This window comes from Colius striatus, chromosome 1 (assembly GCF_028858725.1).
Source record: "Colius striatus isolate bColStr4 chromosome 1, bColStr4.1.hap1, whole genome shotgun sequence".
Taxonomy (NCBI): domain Eukaryota; kingdom Metazoa; phylum Chordata; class Aves; order Coliiformes; family Coliidae; genus Colius; species Colius striatus.
The window spans coordinates 190,765,522-190,779,069 of record NC_084759.1 but is presented as its reverse complement, the minus strand read 5'-3'; the positions used below and the strand labels follow the sequence as shown (position 1 = coordinate 190,779,069).

The window sequence follows — 13,548 nt, the reverse complement described above, 5'->3', positions numbered from 1 at the left end:
ACTGCTGAAAAGTCACCATATTTATTGATCTTTTTCTAAAAAAAACACCCAAAACTGCTAGTTGCAAGGACAGACTGCTGACAAAAAAAGCCTATCTTAGTTTGCAGATTTGACTGGAGGCCAGATAATGGGTTTCTATAGGAGCTTGTTGGCAAGCTTAGGTTTTTGCTTAGGTTAATCTAATGTCACTGTAATCTCAAAACAATTTTTAGACAACATGATCTTGTTATTTTAAAATTCTGAGTAGATATTTTTATATAATAGCTTCTTGTATTTAAGCACTTAAATAATGCCTAGGAACAGGATTCTTCACTGTTTCCTCTTTTAATAGCCTACTGACTAATACTTAAAAAATATTGATACTGATAACATCTCTTTGCTAGCCTCTGTGTTACAGAATTTAAGCTGACTGTTCAGTCGAGTGATCTTAGTGCTTTAAAAAAAGGTTTGAATTTTCAAAAGGCAGGTGGTAACATGCTTGAGGACAGGTACCTCAGTTTTACTAGTTAAAAAGTACTGTGAATTTATTCTTGGGTACATCTATTGGCCAGGTTATTCTGTGGCCTAGGGCTGAAATACATGAACCATCCTAGGAGGAGGCTGGAGTTAGGACTTTGTGTCCCCCAAGTAGAATCATAGAATGGTAGGGGTTTGAAGGGACCTTTAGAGATCATCTAGTTCAACCGCCCTGCAGAAGCAGGTTCACCTAGATCAGGCCGCATAGGAACATGTCCAGGTGGGTTTTGAAGACCTCCAAGGAAGGAGACTCCACAATCCTTCTGGGCAGCCTGTGCCAGGGCTTCCTCACCCTCACAGTGAAATAGTTTTTTCTTACATTTAAGTGGAACTTTCTGTGTTCCAGCTTCATCCCATTACCCCTTGTCCTGTTGCTAGCTACTATAGAAAAAAGGGATGTCCCAACCTCCTGACACCCACCCTTTAGATATTTGTAAATGTTAATAAGATCTTCCCTCAATCTCCTCTTCTCCAGACTAAACAGCCCCAGTTCCTGCAGCCTTTCCTCATATGAAAGACGCTCCCTTTCCCCTGATCATCTTGGTGGCCCTGTGCTGGACTCTCTCCAGCAGTTCTCTGTCCCTCTTGAGCTGAAGAGTCCAGAACTGGACACAGTACTCGAGATGAGGCCTCACCAGGGCAGAGTAGAAGGGGAGAAGAACCTCCCTTGACCTGCTGGCCACATTCTTCTTGATGCATCCCAGGATGCCATTGGCCTTCTTCGCCATGAGGGCACATTGCTGGCTCATGTTTAGTTTATTATCAACCACGACTCCCAGGTCTCTCTCTGCAGAGCTGCTTTTCAACAGTTCGATCCCCAGCCTGTACTGGTGCATGGGGTTGTTTGTTCCCAGATGCAGGACTCTGCACTTGTCCTTGTTGAACTTCATGAGGTTCCTCTCTGCCCAACTCTCAAGCTGGTCAAGATCCCGCTGAATGGCAGCACAGCCTTCTGGGGAATCAGCCAGTCCTCCCACTTTGGTGTCATCAGGGAACTTGCTGAGTAGTGTCCAACCCAGGCATTCACAGTGCTGGGCCCTTTCAATGGCCTTGTGGGTCTTTTATTCTTCATTGCCTGAAGGCAAATCTTGAAGAGAAGGGTTGGAGATTACTCTCTCTTGAGATGTTTTTGTTCATTCTTGCTTCTTTTCCCTGAGTGAATGTGAAACCACTGTAAGGGGAAAATTGAAATCAGATCTTGAAATGTCCAAATACTGTATATATCAGGTTATAAAAAGAGGCCCAGATCCAGCCCTGATCTTTGGGGAGCAGTGGATAAATGTGGCTTTAACAGGAGAATGCTGAGTACTCCTGATTCTGCCCAGTACAGCAACACTCATCTGCAGCCCTGAGTTAACTGCTTCATTCATAAGAAGGCTTGGGATACGTGCTTGTCCCCCATTGGGATGGGCTGATGAAGGCTGACCAAATAGCATTCTAACATCTTTATTATTTCTTCATGTAGCTGCATTATTAGCAGTGACAGCATGGGTTTTGGTTTATAACTAGTTTGCGTTTGTTCTGACTTACATGGTACGTAAAACTGTTTGAGCATGTGGATGGAGATCTTTGAGATGGGAGGGAGCATGATAAATTGCGCTTATCAGAGGTTTAAACTTCCCTGATAGCATTTGTTCTCTAGTTGCTATTAATAGTAAGGCCTAGGGATATTTCTGGATGTGATAGCTGACAAGTTTCTTCATCAAATAGTCAGTGAATGAGCAAGAAGTGTTTCTATTTTAAACTTAGCTTTGACAATTAATAGAGCTTCAAAGAAGAGCTGTTCGCAGAAATAAGCTTGGTGTGAGTTATCACAAATAGTTCACTTTAAGTGAAAGATTACATAGGGCTGCAACTTTAAACATCTTTGATAAAGGAAGAGGCTTAGAGGTTTTTTTGCCAGCTGCGCTATAGGGTATTTATCTTAGTTTCATACTTCAGTGTTTAAGTGAAGAGTGCTTGTAAACTTTGACAGAGGTGCAAACTAAGGCAGATTTTGAAGGGAAGGATCTTGTGTGAACTTGGTGTTAGTAGTCACTGCCAAAGTGTTAGAATAAGCAGAGAATCTGCAGGGAAAGACGAAAAGCTGTGTTGAAAAGAGGTTTGTGTTAGGAGCTGGGAAATTCCTCAGTTGCAAAGGCTTGGGAACCAGTAGCAAAAGACTCTTCTTTCTTGCTCTTTGTTTATGGTCCTGAAATGATGCATGTCTAAATCTGTCTTTGCTTTTTCATCTCATACTAGCGCCTGGGGTGATGTGCCATGAAGCTATGCATGTTTTTTAATGAAGAGAAGGACAGTGTTGACCGTAGGGGGAAAAATGAATAGTAACAGGAAGAAGTGCCTGAAAATAAATTCTTACCGCTGCAAAAGTCCATTTGGGAGAGCACTATATGAGAGAATTTGGAAGAGAGAAAATTGTGGCTGGTTTGTTATAAACTGCCAGAGTGGTAGCTTATTGCAGTGACAGAATCAAGAAAATAAGGTTTTTTGTTTGTTTTGAGTTGTTTTTTTTAATTTAAAAAAGATAGAGCTTGGTACCTTTGGTACAGTGGGTCATATATGTAGAGCATTGAATCAGACTGATTCAGCGGGTCTGGTATTCATCAGAAATCAGACGAGACAGTGTCTTGCAAAGCTACCATTACAGTGAATTTACATACATTAAGCTTTCCCCTGTTGTGTTTTTTTAAGAAGGAAAATGCTTCTCCCAGTATAATTTATGATTTAGAATTTGAGTGTTGCACAATTCAAGTACTGTCTCTGAAAGTGAAACCTCCTGGGCAGTTCTCTCTCCTTTGGATGCTCCGGCACCCGCACATTCTGTGAAAAAGCTGACTGTGCTGTTTCTCTTCCAGTAAAGTTTTCGTCATGCTGGTTTTACAAAAATTTGAAAGCATCACTAATACAGGGATTCTCCTTTGTGTCTCAAAGGAAATAATAGAAATCTAGCAAAGGTTATGCAAGATTGTTAGTAGGGTAATTTTAAGACCTTTGTCAGTGCACATGGATGTGGTTTATATTTGATTGGGACAATCTCTAGTTTTTGATAGGATCTTCTGTGTGGATCTGTCTGGTGGCTTTCTTTAGTAAACTCTTGGTACTTTGTTTTCTTAGCCTGAAGCAATAGGGAGATATGATAACCTCATGATTTTGCACTAGATTTTCTGAGAATTTAAAGATTGGTTGTGAAGCTGAGTGAATTTTCATGTCTTTAAAAGCATCAGCAAGTTGAAGAGTGTGGACTTATCAGATGAATGTTTTTTTGGTTTCAAGTAACCTGTTAGGAACCGACTTCCTAGCCTGTCTTTGGAGTGCAGGTTGTTAGCTTGTGTCCATTGTCACTTGCTTTAAAAATAGCTTAGAGAAAGAGATCATAATAGTGTGGGAAGATGGTAAATCATCAAATACTGAAAAGCAAATTATGCATCTGTTACACTGTGGGGGAAAAAAAGCCTGTTAAAAAGCTCAGCTGCAGCATGTTTTTCCTCCAGTGGCAGGAAGGCCCTTGAAAGATGGTTAGAAGTAGTTAGGGATTAGAATGTGTGTATCTAGGTTTATTATAAGCTTTCTAAAGTACTCTTGATGTCTTGTTTCTTGCAGAGACTCCAACCGTCATGTTAAGGTAAAGCAGAAAAGTGCAGTGCTGAACATGCTAAAGAAGTTGGACAAAATAAGGTTCAGAGGTCACAAGAGAGATGAGTTCCTTGATTTAGCAGAGTCTCCAAATGCTTCAGACACTGAATGTGGAGATGAAATTCCGGTGAAAATACCCCGGACAACAACTCGAGACAATGAAGAGCTGAGAGACCCTGTAAGTACTTAAGTACTCGTATGTTGTTATGGAGCTGTCAGGCAGAAAAAAAATAACAGAAATCAATAAATCTTTGTGGCTGTATTTTGGATTTAATACTTGAAGATCTATGGACTAGGAAGTAAGCTTCCAGTAATAGGTTTGCATTTTTTTTTGAAAGATCAATGAATTTCTTAGTACTAGATTTCCCTGACCTTACTATTGATTGTAGGTATTGTTGCTTGACAGGTTTGTTAATCCTGGGTGTGCTTCTGAATGCTGTCTGATTTTAATTTGTTTTGTTTTGTTGAATTACTAACGAACACAGCTGAAGGAAAGACTTCTTTTCAGTTTGAGGAACTCAAATAGATCTGCTCAAATGGCACTGGCAAGGACTGCAGGGATAAGACTTCTGGTGGCTTCATTAGAGTTAGTGAGTCCCATGGCTGCCTTCTTCACTGCAGTGTTGTATCCAGTAATGCTTCCATACAATAGAACTGGTTTAAACTTCTGCAGGTTGTGAGCAAGACTCTTCAGGCACTGAAACTCTTTGGTGTTTGTAAGCAGAAACACCCAGATAGACTTACCTTTTTAAAAGACACCATTTCAAGAAAACTTAAATATTGTTTTAAAAAGCTAATAATTCTTTAAGTGTTAAAAAAAATGTCTGTGGATCCTTATAACTTGGAGTGCTAATACCATCTAGGTTAATATTTGTCCATTTAACAGTTATTCTAGAATGTGACTTGAAAGTCAGAATTTGTACTATCCTATTTGGAAGTTCACTGGGCAATTTTTATCTCCAAAATGTGTTCAGGCCATTCTCTCAAAAGCTCATCTCTAGAAGCACAGGGATTGTTCACCTTGAATGTTAAAGACTTCAACCTACTTAAGCATCACCATTTGGGATTGGCAGCTTATGTCTTGTTCAGTAGCTATTAAGGTTTTTAAGTGGGCTCCGATGGTCTCACAGTCCTGCTTATATGATCCTGTTTTGCCAGATTTTTTTCCTGTGATCATGGAACAAATGAGATTATGACAGAGCGTTTTTTGTTCACAAAAAGTGTATTGTATGCCGTTCTTCAAGCTTCTCAGACAAAAAAGTCTGTTGAATGCTTTTCCTTTGCTCTTATTCTACTGAAGACATCTGTCATTTGTTAAGGTGTGAGTATTGTGTATCTTGGAACTAATCTGTGCTGGTGCCCTTATAACATATTTTCTGATTATTTTTGGTAGGTAAATACTGGCTTATTTTGATTAAACTTAAGACATTATATTTTTGTGTGGAGAGCAGGGAATACCATTTGTATCTAATGATAGGCATCTGAGTGGCAGAGCTAGAGGCTCCAGAAAGATTTATCTTAAACCCTAGATACTATTTTTTGTGTTTCTTCAGGAGGACAGTAGCTTCAGGATGGTATGGCTGAGGAAATGGTGAGGTAAACCTACAGTTTTGACTAGCTATTAAAGCCTTACAGCTAAACATCTGCAGTGAAGGCCTCTGTTTTTTCAAGTTGTTGAGCAATGTGTGTAGAGAAAGTTATTTGAAGAGAAACAGTTTTTCGACCAGTTGCATACTGTTAAGTAGATTGTCCAATCCTAAGACCTTAGGATACAGTTAAGTATAGTTCTATAAAACAAGAAGCAAGTCAAGGAGGAAAGCAGCAACAGTGTCAAACTTGTTTTGCCCTGCTCCTGACGTTTGAGTGCTCCAAGTCCAATGTGATGTTGGAACAGTCTAAAAGCAGCAGCTGTGTTACAGATATGAGCAAAATAAGCCAGCTTCTATTAGGAGAAAGGTTTGATGTATAAGAGAAAAATTTAACATAAGAAGTTCGGTGGATCAGCGCTTGACCCTCATGGGCATCTGTCCACTTAGTGGTGATGGCCATCCATAAAACAAAGGCAGAAAAAATAATCCTCTGTGCTTCAGAGGTGCAAGGAGTGTAAAGTAAGTAATGGTTTTATTTCTAAGTCAATATTAAAATAGTGGCTGAGATTGTGTGAACAGAGCAGTTCTGAATTATATCTCTGTTTCTTATTGAGATCATATGGTTGAATTGGGCCTGAATTGTTTCTAATTCAGTTTCTAATTCTAAACCTAATCTTAAGTTGCTTATGCACGGTGGTTTTCTTTTATAGGCTCTGTAATAAACTTAGTAATAACTCTGTAATACACTGTTATTACACTGATTGTGAGAAGACCATATCTTGCTGATTTCTTCCTGTTAAATACCTTTGAGGAACTGTTGAAAGCATACAAAAGTTAATGCAAGTCATGTGCATAAGCTGAAGTTAGGCTGCATGTCTTTTCAGATAGTTGTGAACTGCACTGTGCTTCCACTTCTGTTGCTTTACTGTTTCTATTGAAATCTGGATAAAGAACTTATTGGCTTGAAGAGCAAGATTGGTGGCTTGGAACTTAGCACAGACGTGCAAAATTTGTGTTGTGATCCCCTTATCTGTGTCTTCAATATGTCTCTTATTCCACTGACAGCCATTCTCTTGACAAAGGCTTCATTTCTGCTCCTCTCTGCTGCTGGGTTTTTTTTTTTTTTTTTAAAATCCCAATGTGATGTATTAATCATTACAGAGCCATTAAGGAAAGATCTCTGCCTATTAGAACAGTACAGCACAGTTATATGAATGAAAGGCCCTTCTGTACTGTGCTTCCAGGCACTTAGAGATGTGCCCATCAGGTACTGCCTCTTTATGTATGTGTCTGAACTTGACAAGTGTGTACAAAAACTTGCCAGAAATGGAGGTTTTAGAGTAAAAAGCCTGTCATAAAAGCTCATGATTGCAGAGAAGAGCATCCTGCATTGCACACCTCCAAGAGATGAAGTGAATGTTCATTCGCAGGCCCCAGATACTGCAGTGGGATTTAGTCCCAACACTTCAGACGTTTTACTGAAGTAGCATGTGCAAAATTTATACCACATAGAAGGATACAAAAGATGGCCAGATGAGATCATCTTATATTCTTTGTCTTAAAACTGAGTGCTCTACCTATTTGATTCAATAATAAACTTCCTAACTTGTGTTTGGGCAAAGCACACAACCAGCTCCTGGTAGGAGGGCCTTGGCTTTGGAAGGATTTATTATTTTCCTTTGAATTCTCCTCAGTGGTTTCTGAGACTTGGTTCAGAAGGTGTCTTACTCTTTATTTGAACAGGCTGGCTGTTTGTGTGTGTGTGTACTTTTTCCATTTTCAGTGCCTGATTACCAAGTATGTCTTAAATAGCAAGTACTTTCTTAGATGTCTGTGGATTTTGGGGCACAGTGATCAGATCATTGCCAGCAGTGACACCCACCTGCAGGGTATTGATGGCAAACTCAGAAAATGTAGCAAACCAGAATTTTAATTTTACCCAATAATGTTGTGATTGGAATTGGAAATATATTTTATATACAGTCACAATCAGGGTAAAAATACAGGTTTTCTGTTTAAGTAGGTAGTGGGTTATTTACTACACAGTACTGTAGCTACTACTTATTATTAATTGCATTAACCGCTCAGAGGTAGATTAATGATTAATTATTTTGTAGAGATTACTTGTTTCATAGACAATGGTGTTACCCATATTGATGACAGCGGGTGATTCACTTTCACTCAGTTCCAGAGAATAACCTTGAGGGGTGGCCCTGCTCAAGGGAGGAATTTCTAGACATACTCCAAGGAAGAGTATGTAGGAATCCCCAGCCCCGCAGAAATGGGGCTGGGCTTTTATAGAATAAAGTGATTGGCTGTCAGTCATCTGTTGCTGAATGTACATCTCAGCAAAGCTAGCAGAAACATCTGGTTTCTAGCAACAATGTTATCTCGGAGATGTCTGTTTCCCAGCCCACTAGCTCAGGAATTTTCCTATCCTGCCCAGTTATTCTTGGAGATAGCTGAGTCAGGCTGGTCTGTAACTGCCTTTGCTGCTAAAGACAGCCTGACTTCCTTAGGAGTGTTATCTTTTCACTAGGCAGAGTGCCCTGCTACACAAAGCCATTGTGGTTAACAAATTAACTCTTTGCTAAGCATCTCTTTCAGTACCTGAATGGCTTCTCAGAGTTCTTCCTCCATTCCTTCTTTCTCATAGATAGTTGGTTGAGTTTTTTTTTAAAGCAAGGACATTCAGCATTTTTTGCAGCACTGTTTTTTCTGCACCATTTTGTAAAAACACCAGAATCACAAAATAAGTAGAGAAGGTAACTTCTGGACCATTAGTACTTGCTAATAGTGAATATATTAGCATTTGTCTTGTTGTGGTGTTGGAAATTCAGATAATGCTGCTTGCTTAGTGATTAAAGTCTCATCTATTTAGTGCCATCATAATTTCCTATTCTGTTTCTTCCTGGTAGATCACAATTCTGTACCTAAAAAAAGCTTTAAAACATTGCTCCAGCAACTTGATTTGCTAAGACACAAATGTTCAGGAAATGGAACTGTGCCCTGAAAATTATAGCCCACCCTTGCATTTACCAGTTCTAGCTTGATTTGCCTTATTTCAACTTCTGTCTCGTTGTTTTGTGCTATCAATAAGTCTGTTATTTATTTTCATTTATTACTGTCTTAACATGACAAATGTCCTGGTAGAAAATGCTCAGTACTATGTACAGGTGTATGAATGAACTCTGTGCAGAGAAGGACCTGTCACCTTCAGCAGAGGAGGGAAAAGAATGAACTTGTGTTTAAAACCTGGGAGGTTCTGCGCTAACCTGGCAGTGAGAATTACAAGTCAAAGTGCTCTTGCACCTGGCATGTTGTAGTGAAAAGAGTCTAGTCTGTTTGTGCTACTGCCTTAAATGCTTCTGTATCTATCACTTCATTTACAGTGATTGGAAGATATAATGTATGATGCAAATACTACAGTGAAGATACCAGTCTCTAAACCTGGCTAGTACTAGGTATTTTTTTAAAATGTACATAGAATATATCTGTGTTTTAGGTGCTTGCCAGTATGGATGTGCTTCCAAGAATAGCTACTGAGGATTAACTATTCATGATGATACTTTTGTTCTTGAGCTGTGTTGTTGTATTTTCCCTTTCCTTACATCAGTTAAATGCAGCAGCATTGGAAAACCTTTTTGTAACTTGAAGTACCATGTGAAGTATCATGCATGTGAAGTGTCAGAAACTTGGGAGACTATGACCTCTCTAGACAAGCTCTGTAGTTTGTTGTATTTCTGAAGGCTTCCCCCTTGGCTTTGCTGCTCAGATTGAATGCAAGTTAAATTTTTGTATTTTAAACTACTTTTTCCCAGTATCGTGTCCTGGCCACCAATGGGCCTTGGGGAGTGACTTGAGTGAATGGTTATGCCCCTGGGCTTGACCTGCTGTGGCCTCACTCCTCCCTATGCTGTGTTTGAGAACTGCTTATGTCTAAGTTAATTGGAAACTTGGAAATGAGACCAATGTTTTAGTAGATCATTCCAGGGAAAAGTCATCCATATATGATGTTGTGCAAGTAAAAGAAAAGGAGAGTGTTGACCATTTACATTTCTGTGTGATGCTGAAGATGTGCTGTGCTGCAAGTGGAGAGGACGGATTTGCGTCAGCTTGGTTAAGAAGTGACTTAGACCTCTTCTGTGGTTGTACAGAGACAGTGGCATCAGTGCACAGCACACAGAACAAAATCCCATGGCTCACAGGGTGAAAGAAGGGAGGGAAGGCAGTGAACTCTCAGGCTGAGAGGTGCACTTATGAAAAAACTGAACTACAGATGGCTTGAAGAACACATTTGTGGGCAGATGTGGTTTTTCAAATCCGGTGCTGAATGCATCTGGGAGCAGCAGCTCTGAACTTAGATGGTGGGTTAGAGGCAATCTGTCGTCATTAGAGGTCTTCCTTTAACCCCTCTGTCTCTGACTCCGCTCTCAACTCTGATGTTTCACCGGCTTCCTAGGCACCACCAAACCTAGTGTGTGGTCTTCACTAAATAGTACTGATTGCCAACATTTTAAGAGGGCTCCTGTGTTAAAAACTGTCAAAGCTACAGAGGCAGAAGGAAAAGCAGAAATCTATGGAAGCCTGCACAGGGCTTTTACTGTGAGTCAGAAGCAAGAAAGGGCATCTGTACACTACAGTGACATCAATCTAAACCAATTACTTTTTGAATTCAGAGGCAGGCAGTTGGCCTCCAACAAACCTATACATTTATTTTTTACCTTTTTAACTCATTAATAGCCCTTGACAGAGTGAGATATGTTCATATGGCTGAAACACTTCTGGGACAAAAGAACTGCCTGCTTAAATGCCTCCCATATCACTGTCCTGGCATGCTCAGTTTTCTGGGCACTTCTAAATTGTATTCATGAAAACATGTTACTAATTTTGGAAATTGATTGCCTTATTTTCCACCAGACTTATATCACTGTGTATTGTACTACTCTGGTTAAACCATTTTATTATTACATGATAATTACATGATCTTGCTCCTAGTATTCTTAGCAATTAACCTTCTGTTTTAACTTAATGGACTTGTTTTATTCTTTTTTCTCTAAATTAGAAGATCATTGTAATGTTTTGTGGTTTATTTAATGATGTGTACCTCCTGATTTTTAACCCATCAACTGATGTCAGACGAATCTAATGCTTTAAGAGTTCTAAATATTTGAAAGCTTTCAGAATGAGTCCTGTTAACTTGTAGCACTGTCCCCAGGGCTATGCACTGCTTGCTTTTTCTCGCTTCCGAAGAGCCACAGTCAAGGTATTCTGGCTTTTAATTAGTGACTTAACATCTCTGAAGAAGCAAAAGCAGAACTTTTTCTGCAGGTCCATTTCTGAAGTGTAGCTCCTCTCTGGGTGAAACATCTTGAGTATCTTCAATCAGGATGAAAACTTGAATATGCTTAGATGTCTGCTAGCCCCTTTTTTCTTCTCTTCTGTTACCTCAGCCTCTGTGCTTCTGTCCCCAGCACAGCCCGTGGGTTTGGGGCATGGGGACTAGTTGGGCGGGAGCTGGGTGCTGTCTGAGCCCTGGGCTGATGTACATTCCTGAGCACATTCCTGATGCGTACAGTGTCTCACTCCTTGACCTGTATTTGATTTTATTTGTTTATCTACTTCTTTATCTTTAAGCAGTGGTCCTGTTCTTTAGACAATTTCATATTCACTCCCATGGGCTGGGAGCACAGATAGACCCTTTGTACCAGAAGTAGATACACAATACAGAAAGTCATGCTTTAACGCCTGGGCAACAATCTGTATTCTATTAATGCTTTCATTGTGCCTGCCTGTAGAGTATGTTGAAGTCTGTTTGACTTCAGCTACACCATCCTCCTTGGGCCTCTCTAAGTGTCTGGCAAGTGATAACACTAAATCTTGCAGCATAAATAAATACAACACAGCTCTATAGATAAGAAATCAACACAGAGATTAATTGCCAGCCTGTGTTCATCTAAAAACAGACACCCCTCCTCTTCAGCAGTGGCTGGAGCAGTTGTGAACGACATGTCTTGCTGCACCTCTCTGGCAGGTGTGAAAAGGAAACACGGAGCCCAGGGAGGAAGATGCTGTGCTACAGCTGCCCGTGTGAGGACTGCCCCTGGGTTCTGTCCATCTCTGCTATAGCATGGTTTGTGCTGGCTCCGAAATGGAAAGCAGCACAGAGCTGCTGTTAAGATATCAGCTTCTGTTCCTCATTGGGGCCAGCAGCGTTGGCAGAGTGCTGTGTGGGTGTGTGTTGCTTTTGGGACTGGAAATAGCATCTTTGCTTGGCGCTGTATTGAGCAAGCCCAGGTGGGGAGTTGGTGCCAGGTAAACACTGTGCAGTAAATGCTTAGTGTCCTAATTTGCCTGTATAGACAAGTTCTGAGGCTAGAACTCAGCATTTGTTCAGCTCAAGCAAGAAAAACAGATGTTTAATAGGTATCTCCACTCTGTTTTATCTTCAAAGTGCAGATCATTCCCAACAGTGAAAACACTTTGCTGTCAGTGAGCTTCCTGTGCATCTTTCCTAACACATAAAAAACTATCTTTAATTAACTCTCTCATAGATTAATTGAGTTTATATATGTTTGTAATTTAAGCTGTCATAGTTAAATGTATGTACTCTGACTTTTGAAAGCAATACAGTTCCTGTATGTTGTCAGGGCTCAAACAAGGGGTGGGGGAATGATTAGGATAGGTACTAAATCCTTTTTTGTCTTTACATAATTTCTTAGATACAGATTTCTGTAATCTAGCATTTCAGTTTTGAGCATGAACTGTTGGAGAAGCTCCTGTAATTCTCATTGACAGATTTTATGTGCTTAGTGGGGAATGTAAACAGTGCCTGAAGGACCCTTACCCAGGATAAGCCCTTACTCACCCTTTCCTCTGCTATCTCAAAATGCCCAGTTTGAGAGAAAGACAGCATCACCTGCCTTCTGTTATGTGGGCTCGGGGTTTTTCTGTGCTCACTTTGTGGAGGAGGTGGTTGTTACTGCTCTTCCTAACTAATCAAATCGCTCTTTAATTTCTGCATTCTATGGTATTTCCAGTGCCGAGTTTGTTCACAGGGTGCTGGTAAATCTGTCAAGATACACCACCTCCTGGCTCCATCCTCTCCTGGCCTGCCAGAAAGCTTCTGGGCATCAATGACATCATTCAGCAGTAACTGGGTTGTGCTGGAGGTAGGGGAGTGAGAGACCCCCTCCGTGCAGAGACTGTGTCTTCAGAATTACATGTTTCATAAATGAGTATTAAAATATACAATGTGTGTTTTCTAATAGCTCAGTAAATATCTGGAAAAGTGTTACTTCTGCTAGCTTCATATTTTTGTAAGTAAACTATGTTGCATTGACTGTTCATTTAATGGGAAGAGGAGAGGGACAGTAGAACTACGCCTTTTAAATCAACAGAAGATGCAATAGAACTGGTAAGATGGGGGAAAATATCTTTGTTCTCTCTAACTCTCTGAGGTCTGCAGAATTGTGTTCTGTAAATTTGCATGGTAGAGATGCTGTGCATTTGATTAGCTTCCACTCATTTATTTTGCTAGTTTAATGCTGAATAAGAGGCATGCAAAGTTGTTTGTACTTGCATGTGTCTCACTTGGCTGTGTCTTTAGTGCCTCCTAAGTAAGTTGATCTGTTTAAATGACAAAAAAAATGTGCCTGAGCTGTCAGTGTGTTCTGGCTTTGTTGTAGGCTGGTCCAGGGACCATCATCATGGCATCAGGAGTCCCGGATTTTAACAGAACGGAGTCTGACAGGCTGAATGAGATCAAAGGTCACCTGGAAATAGCCTTACTGGAAAAACACTTTTTACG

At 40.3% G+C, this 13,548-nt stretch overlaps 1 protein-coding gene across 1 annotated transcript in view; it reads left to right on the top strand.

Moving 5' to 3' along the window:
* The window catches only part of GRAMD4 (GRAM domain containing 4), an 81,055-nt gene that overhangs the window by 21,410 nt on the left and 46,097 nt on the right, over nucleotides 1-13,548 (top strand). Inside the window, exons 2-3 of the mRNA XM_062018484.1 lie at nucleotides 4,117-4,327; nucleotides 13,427-13,547. Coding sequence (XP_061874468.1) covers nucleotides 4,117-4,327; nucleotides 13,427-13,547 — 332 coding nt within the window. The remainder of the gene's footprint in view (nucleotides 1-4,116; nucleotides 4,328-13,426; nucleotide 13,548) is intronic.